Consider the following 9268-nt stretch of genomic DNA (forward strand, 5'->3'; position numbering starts at 1 on the left):
TTTTTTTTTTTTTACAAATATTGGACCTTTTTTTGGAGCAAAAATCTGCATTTATAAACTAACCTTGACAAACTTGAATCTAAAAATCTGAAACTGCACTTCATGACCCTTTTAAAAAAACAAACATTGCAATAAACATTCAGTTTAAGGCTTTCTAATATGACATACTTATTGAAATGTATAGATATTGCATGAATATTCATATAAATGCACATGGCTATATGCATATCTACTGTGAATAACATTTGCTCAAATATACAGTAAAAACAGTGAAATATTATTGACGGACTATCCTTTTCCAGTTCAACCTGCCATAAGAGTTCGGACAAAAATCATGGCTGATAATTACTTCAGACACTGAGGCTACATGATAATGCATGTGAAAATGGTCAGAATGCTGAACCTTTATCCTGAAATCTGAAGAAGAGAGAAGCAACCAATCATGAGCTCTGATCCGTCTGCTACATTCCTGCACTCCCTCCCAGCAGCCCTCCGTCTTCCCAGTGTGCACTGTGTCAGCCGGAGCCGTGCGGTGCTATATAAAGCGGCGGTGGGCAGAGGGAGGGCTGCCGTGCAGCGGGTCACTCAGACAGACAGGAGCCGGAGACGCTCAGCCTTCACTGGACCACAGAGAGACAGACAGAGAGACAGACAGGTCAGTACACTGAGAGAAAGTGCAATAATACAGCACGGAAATGCCTTATTCATGTGTGTTTGTGTGTGCGTGAGAGAGAGAGAGAGTTAAGCTCTTTAAGGTCTTGCTGTTCACAGGCTGATCAGTGTGAAGCTGCTTGAGAATGTGTTTTGACAGCTGCAATGTCAAACGGACAAACGTGCAGATGCATGCGTGTTGTTTCATCATTTTGCAGCCTCTGTGTGTTTTCTCATGAGCTGCTCAATGCAGTACTGATCTCATGCTCAAGAATAAACACTCTTGATGGAATTAGTCACATGTTCTCCATTGTAAACACGGCCTCATTTAGGTCAAACAGAGCCGCTCTCCTCTCTTAAAGCTACAGCAGCTCCGTTACTATGGCAACAGCAGAAATGCGGTTTTCCGGTCGGGTTTGGGAATGTGAAGTGGTCGTGGCTCTGGTTTTGTGGCGGACAGCAGCTGTAGCCATAGAGGAACATCTTTTTTTAGCGTCTCATCATGACTGGTTTGGTGGACAGACAGGAGGGTCATGAAACTACATGATAGGATGGGATCGAGGTTTCCCTCGTATCAATGTCACCAGAAACGGAGCACAAGGTGTCCACAGATGCGTCACATGACCCTGAGTCCCATTAAAACACATGCAGCTAGTTCTAAATTTTGATGGCTGATTTATGAGGTCATACGTGACATTTAATCTAGTCTGGAGACACTTGCTGGGATCCCATATTCCTAAAAATAATCTATTCCTGAACAGGGTACAAAATAGGGCTTGAAAGCACATTAAGTAAAATATTATATTTTACTATGTTATTTAGATTTTTTATATGTGACTATTGCCATTTTTGCAACCCTTTTTTGCAACCCAAATTTGTGGCAGTACAGCTTAAAAATGTTATATATACAATTATATAATAATTTTGTATAATTATAACATGTAATTAATAAAACTTTTATATATTAAAAAAAAAAAAAATTAAAATTAAAAATGTTCAAATATGATTGAAGTACATTTTACAAAAAAAATACTATTTCAGTCTCTCTATTTAAACATTTCATGTTTAATTCAATGTGTTACTTGCCATTTCTTTGTAATTGTGAAACTGTGTAATTGTTTACTAGCAATTTCTGAGTGAAAATTGTTTTTACGTCAATTTTTGTTTTTAGATTTTAGGGTTTTTTTTGGTGGGGAAAATCATGCAGCAACTGGGTTGCACTACATTGATAATACATTAAATGAGTTCAAAATGACTATTTGAAAATATTACAGGAATGCACAAAGTTTAATGGCATCACTGAAATCTGTGTTAAAATGCATTGCATACAGAAGACGAAGGTTTCATTTGTGGCTGCTGATGGGAAGCTGTGAGCAGCTGTCTGCTGAGCGATCCAGCTCATATTTACACCAGCTTTTAATAGAAAATATTACAAACAGCTCTGTGAACCTCAGGTTGCATTTGTGCCTTCTCGTCTAGGACTCTTGACATGAAAACTTTAGCTTCCGTTTACTACAGTCACATACATTTTCTTAAACATAAAAATATTATAAATATTAAATGTATAATAATATGTGTATCTATTTTAGTATCATTCAAGTTCAACTAAATTAAAATGATTATATTAAATTTAAATGGTTATTTTAGCACAGCAAATGAAACACAAATTTAAATGAGAACTGTTGCATTGGCCACTAGCAGGAAAAAAAATAAATAAATCTTTATATATATATATATATATATGGCTGCTGATGGGAAGCTGTGAGCAGCTGTCTGCTGAGCGATCCAGCTCATATTTACACCAGCTTTTAATAGAAAATATTACAAACAGCTCTGTGAACCTCAGGTTGCATTTGTGCCTTCTCGTCTAGGACTCTTGACATGAAAATCTGTAGAGTTACGCTCTCTAGTATAACCAAAAAAAAAAAAAATGTGTTACATTACCAAAGCATTACATAATCAAAGTTCTTCCAAAGCTTTCTAACTTTTGATTCATTTTGTTGACTGATGCACACAGTGACACCTTATTGCACCTCTAGGACCAATTTTTGAGTAGTCATGGCAACATTGTTTCTACCAAAATTGCATAATTATTATGTTGGCTTGTAAAAGGAGCAAATAATGTTTTTTATGGTTTTAATTTTAGTTATAGTTAACTATAATAACCTATAATTAAACATGTAGAATTGTATAGATTTATAATTAAATTGGTATCATTTTATAAATATAATTATATAAACATTTTTATGCTTTGTGATGTGTTTGAGCTTATGTCTCTATATTAATATCTGAGTAATTTTGAGTCTTGAATGGTAAACTCAAAGTATCATAAAGTTTCATCTTTGTATAGTCAGAAGGACTCATGAAAAGCAGTCTGTTGTAATTTAGTCATATGCTCCAGCTTGCTAAATTCTTGAAAAGCAGATAAAGTTATGCAGATACTGTGCATGTGGACTAACATTTAAACACAAAATAAATGCTTTATTTCCAATCTATCAAATAATAAGAGATGGATAAGCCATTAATTACACAAGAAGCAAGTCATCGGGACAGAAACGGCAGCATTTGCTGAGAATGAGTCACAAACTGTACTGCAGTTTATAAGGCTGAACTGTAAATAATACAATCATGAACACAAGCCATTAAACCTGCTATGATTCTCAGCTAATGCTTTCCATATAGACACTTCACGTCAGTAGAAATAAGACATGTAGCTGCAGAGAGCGAGAGCTGCTGGACCTGTGTTTGCTTCACGTGCTCTTGAATCTCTGCCATAATCAATTCATCAGCATCATATAGTACATAACACGCATGTAGACCATACAAACCCCATGCCCAGTTAGTGCCAAGAACAACTGACAGTCTCACATGCCAGAGAGGCTTACAAAATTACCATAATAGGCTGGACAGGCAGTGCTGAAGTGTCCGGTGCTGATTCAGACCTTTGGGTGACATTTACAGTGGCTCAGGGTCACCCACATATAAACCAGCCCACTGGAGAACAGATCAGTGCATTACATAATACTTGCTGTGTGTCAGTGGAGTTCACTGCACAAAACAAAATAGACATGTGCTGCACTTCCAGTTTTGGGAGGAGTGCAATTTTTTATCTTAAACAAACAGATGTAAACTTGACCAGGAATGTGTTTGAAACCACTTCCTGCAGTGCTTTTAGTGATTCAGTTGCAATGCGTTTCAGTCTGTCTTAGTTTTCTGATCGGTAAAGACACATGAAGTGCAAATAGTTCCAAAACTCTGCAATGTTTGACTATATGTGAAAAATACTAATCAGTTTGTAAGACTTTGAACCCTATAATATGAATTCTGGAATAGCTTTAATGTGCCTTGCATACCATAGTTATTATGCTGGCTTGACCGAGTCAACATTAGACAATGGAGGAAATAGGAGTGGCATGCTTTTGTATTATTTCATAATTTATTTTAAACCTCATAATGTCCTCACATTTCCTTATTTGAAAGGAAACATGACCAGACTTGTTACTTCAGCTCAAGTTTCATTTAGGTTCATTTACTACAGCCATATACATTTTCTTATGCATAAAATTATTAGAATATATGTATTGAAAATATTAGAAATATTTGTAATACTAAAAATATAGATAGATAGATATTTTTAGTATTATAAATATTTTATGCTTTATGCAATGTTTGAGCTTATATGTCTCCATATGTGCTATATTAATATTAATATCGGATATATTTTGAGTCTTGAATAGTGCCTTCTAACACATGATGCATAATAATAATGAAACATATTTGTGCCAACTCTGTTGCAAAGTTTTGGGGCTGAAGGCCAGGGCAAAAACATCTAAAAATGGATATAGTCACCTTTGTTTGAGTAACCCTTACTATTAAAAACACTGTCTGTAAAACCTCAGACACAGTTGGCTTAAAGCCGTAGCAAATGCTTCAACAGTGAGCAGAGATCTCTGACAGTCATTCATACAAGACAATCTGCTCTCAAAGCTTCATCTTCATTAGGAGAACTTACTATAGCACTGCTCTTTTAAAATAGCATTGCAGCTATAGCACAGACCAGCAGGACCAGTCTTTGAGAACACAGCATTTGCATGCGAGGCACTGCGGGTCACATGACCAGCTGTGCCGTCACAAGAAAAAGGGATCCGTTTACACTTGCCATCCAGACACTCCAAGACAGAGTATTCAGCCTGACTGCAGAACTCCAGAACAGTAAGACACACTCTTTATAAGCTTCTCTCTCTCTCTCTTTCTGCTGTAGTGTTTAGTCTTTATGCTTTATGAATCCTGGCTGGAGACTCAGTCATTGTGGTGGGTGTGTCATCTGAGTGTCACTAACCTCTACACTTCAACAGAACGACTGACAGAGCTGTTTCATACAGTTAATAATGCACAGAGAACATCTACTGTAGGTCTATGCAAGCCACGGTTGTGGTTAAGTACCTGAATTATTTGCATAAACACACGTCACATGTGAAACTAACTCCAACTTGAGACCAAAAAATACCTCTGCAGCAATAACTGATGGTATAAATATATGTAAATAAATGAGTGTTTTAGAGTTTTGAATTCCAGTTAACTTTATACTGTTTACAGTGTCAGGCAGTAATGGCTCTACACGTCTATAAGCAGAGGGTTCCTCTTCTGGTTTTGTGTTGAGGTGTGACAGCTCACATACGTCACAACTGTGAGGAACGTCAGCTCGTTTATGCTTTCATAACCATCTCATAGTGCCTCTGAATCTAGTTTTTGATGTATAGATGGGTAGATTGATGTTTCTAATAGTGTCATTGGCTGGAGGGTTTTAATAATGTTCTTCACAACTGTATTTTTATGCCAAAAACAGGTTTCATCTGATGCACAATTAAAAAGAATCCCTGATCATATCAGTCTGACCTCAGCTGAAAAATGCTACACTATTCCTGCATCCCAGTTTGGCTACTAAGTACTTTTGAGTGTGTAGCAGAGTATTGCATGGGCAAGATTAGGGACAAACTACTCCACATTGGCATTGTCTTAAAAAGTGGTGGGGACTAGATTGTTGAGGGGTATAGTCAGGGCCGGATTTACACATAGGCATTCTAGGCACGTGCCTATGCTTGCTCCTCCAAGGGGGGCCCAATGAAACGAAAATGAAAAGATAAATAATACTTTTGTTATACTATGGGATATCTACAACAGTAAAAGAACCAAAACCCCAGAAGACATTGAGCAAATAAATATAACAAACAATAGGGTAAAAATGACAAACTATTTCCATGTTTTCTACCTTTTTTTTGTACGGAAATCACGCTTTCTTTCTCCCGTTCTCTCTCACAGACGCACACACAGTGCAGATACGCACTCGCGCACACACGCGGAGACGCGAACAGAAACTTGTCATCAGCGCTGCCCCACGAATTTATCAGTAAAAAAAGTTTTGCAGCTGAAAAGCTACATGATATTTCTCTCAGTTGCGAGGTTTTCCCGTGGAATTGGGCTACTTTATCTCTGTTGCTGCGGGTTGTTTTTCATGTCCGCGGGTTGAAGCGATCCCAATAACGTGTATTTTAGCCCCCAGAACGCGATTTTTACCGGGGGACCCTTCGAAACTCGGTTAGTTTTGAGTAGCAATTGGGCGGGTTTTGTTATGAAAACCAGCCTAATTTACGAATCTGTCCATCTGTTCTGCATCCGCGCAGAGAAACAGAGCCGAAGCACAACCAAAGCAATGTTCTCCCGCCAAACGTGTGCAGTTTATACTGCTAGAGGGGCCGATTTATTATAGTTTTAAAGGCACCGCAGCATAAAACAGCTCGTTTATTTGTAAGGATCATATAGATAAGGGGGCAATGGTAGTGGGAAATTAAATCAGTGTAAAAGACACTGGCCTTATATTACAAGTTCACCTCAGAGGAAAAAATGCATGATAAGTAAACTCAAGATTCATAAATTCATATTTGGAGCAAAATTTATTTGCCTCACTCTTGGTAAATGTTCAGTTCAGACAGTAGGAAATATTAGACTTCACATACAGTAGCAGACAATGAAACAATGACACAGGCAGAAAGGTAAATAGCAGTGGTGGACGAAGTACACAAATCAAGTACTTGAGTAAAAGTACAGATACGTATAATAAAATATTACTCCAGTAAAAGTACTCATTTTTCAATTTTACTCGAGTGAAAGTACAAAAGTACTCGATTTTTTATGTACTCAAGTATAACTTAGCACCAGCAAGCTTGTTAGCTAGCAGTTAGCATCAGCTAACAATATTTACTTATTTTCAGTATGGTTATGAATAAACATTCATATCTGTCTACTCGGCTAGTTAATCCAAACAATATAAAAAATGTATACTGTTGATAAACAATATAAAAACAGACATCACATAGGGCTAAATGCGTAGCATTTTAATAAAACTGTTAACGTTACGGCAGCGGGGAATATGAACGTGCATGAGTAACGAAGTAAAGCTACTCCGTTACTGTCCACCACTGGTAAATAGATAAAGATGAGTCAGAAATGTACAGTGTGTGAGAGAGCGAGAGAGAGGGGAGTGTAGACTAATGTATAAAGTGTTGCTGGGTCAAGTGTTACAGGACTCTGTTGGGAAACACTGGTGCTTTGAGCAACATTTCTCCTCTGAATTAATTCGGAATCTGCTCATCTTGGCCACATCAGAAATGATTGTGAACTTTGTGATCTGTTAACAAGGGTTCAAATGAGAATGAATGAGTGACAGACAGACTTCAAATCAACAAGACTTTCAACTCTTTATCTGGACTAATCTTTGTCTTTTATTGCTCTTACAGGATAATCTCTCACATAACAGACAACCATGGCAGGTGAGAATTTTATTCCATCTATAATATTTTATGATTTTAAATATTTTTTTCATGTGACTGTTCATGAGATGTATAAGAATTTTATGGAGTCGCCTGAATGAAACTGCGCTCAGTAAATGGTAGAGTTTGTTAAAGCAGACTGGTGCAGGACGTGTGATGAAACACAATGAGAAACATGCCTCCTAAAGAGGGACTGCAGACAGATTGAGACGAACAGCAGCTCTGACCTTTACACACACTCACACACGGGACTGTCACTGGATCACTGTGAGAATTAGACGCAATGACAAACACAAATACGGAGAACTGAAGAGCAAATAAACAGTGACAGTCGAGATGAGACAACTGAACGTCTTCATCAGTCACGATCAGTCATCAACATTTGATGGTCTCGGATGACCTCATGTGGACACTCGCTGTACTGCAAGAGGTTCTTTACTGTATGTATACAGCTTATTTCATATACGTAGACCACAGTGTTAATTCATGTAACACATTTAGGTTAAAAAACAAAACAAAACAAAACCGTTGTAGGAACATTGTTTTGACATGTTTCTAAACTGTTGAAATGTCCAGTTGTCTTGTCGTGATTATAATGTTATTTAAAGGTTACAAAAGCGTTTCATACAACGTTCTGCTAATATTCTAATAACGTTAAAATGTCCAGATTTATCGTTGTAATTAGAGCGTTATTTAAAGCTGACTAAAACGTTTCTTAAACGTTCTGCTAATTGTATTTTCACCCAAAATGTTTTCCAGAATGTTTCTAAAAGTTTTAGAATGTTATTTAAAGGCTACGATAGATAGATAGATAGATAGATAGATAGATAGATAGATAGAGAAAGATAAAAAAGTTCTAAAAACGTTACAGCATCATTATAATCATAACACCATAAGGATAAAAACATTTTCTCTAAGCATTATGAAAATGTATTTAAAATATTTATAAAGTTAGAAGGATGTTCCATTAACATTAAGAACATTTTGTCCTGACATTTATATAACTTAAAAAAAAACAACTCAAGTTGTGAGAACATTCCCTGCTAGCTGCAAATGTGAAAGAGAAACAAAATAGCCTACAAATACAACTCAGTTTTAAAATAATAAATAAATAAATAAATAAATTACAAAAAAATGAGTTTTATAAATGACAAAAAAAAAAAAATATATATATATATATATACACATGCACAATATATATAGACCTATTGTTGTTACAATAAAAAATTGGAATATGTTGTATTGGTTACAGCAATTGTTCACATGTCATCAGTGGTTCAGGATCAAACCTGTTTGATGAAGCTGAACCTGAATGATGTTGACAACAGTTGCCATGACAACCTCAAGCATTCAGGAGTAACTGAAGGAAAGAGCAGAATCGGTGTGAAGCAGAAAGACTGTGGTCAGAAATGGGGTTAAGCTGCTTGAGTAAATCAGCAGTCGCTGCGCTGAAGACAGACGGTAAATGATGGGAAAACATCAGATTTCAGAATCCAAGAGAGTCAGATTGCACTGAAAGATCTCAGAGAGTTCATATAATAACACAGCCTCTGTTGATTCACATGTTCCATTTGGACTGATTTGAATGTTTCATTGTGTCACAGATAAAATTAAAGATGCTAAGATCGTCTTTGTGGTGGGTAAGTTGAATTGCCTTTACATATTTCACAGCTCAACAGTGTAACTCATCTCTTAACAATCATTCATCAAAATGAGGCATGTTTTTGTGAATGTAAACTCTGATCATAAGCAGTGTTGGAGGGAAATGTGTTGTGAAACCAGATCAGCCC

The 9268-nt window shown here is 36.6% G+C and overlaps 1 protein-coding gene across 2 annotated transcripts in view; it reads left to right on the forward strand.

The window, feature by feature from the left end:
• Positions 1-544: 544 nt before the first annotated feature.
• Positions 545-9268, forward strand: part of ak1 (adenylate kinase 1) — a 12909-nt gene continuing 4185 nt past the window's right edge. The window contains exons 1-3 of one of the 2 annotated variants that reach the window (XM_016554257.1): positions 545-655; positions 7446-7478; positions 9083-9118. In XM_016554257.1, coding sequence (XP_016409743.1) covers positions 7472-7478; positions 9083-9118 — 43 coding nt within the window. In that variant the 5' untranslated portion in view covers positions 545-655; positions 7446-7471. Of the gene's footprint in view, positions 656-4808; positions 4864-7445; positions 7479-9082; positions 9119-9268 lie in introns of those variants that run through there. The other variant, XM_016554258.1, reaches the window with a different exon arrangement.

Source organism: Sinocyclocheilus rhinocerous, unplaced genomic scaffold (genome assembly GCF_001515625.1).
Source record: "Sinocyclocheilus rhinocerous isolate Xijiao unplaced genomic scaffold, SAMN03320098_v1.1 scaffold134, whole genome shotgun sequence".
In the NCBI taxonomy this organism is placed as follows: domain Eukaryota; kingdom Metazoa; phylum Chordata; class Actinopteri; order Cypriniformes; family Cyprinidae; genus Sinocyclocheilus; species Sinocyclocheilus rhinocerous.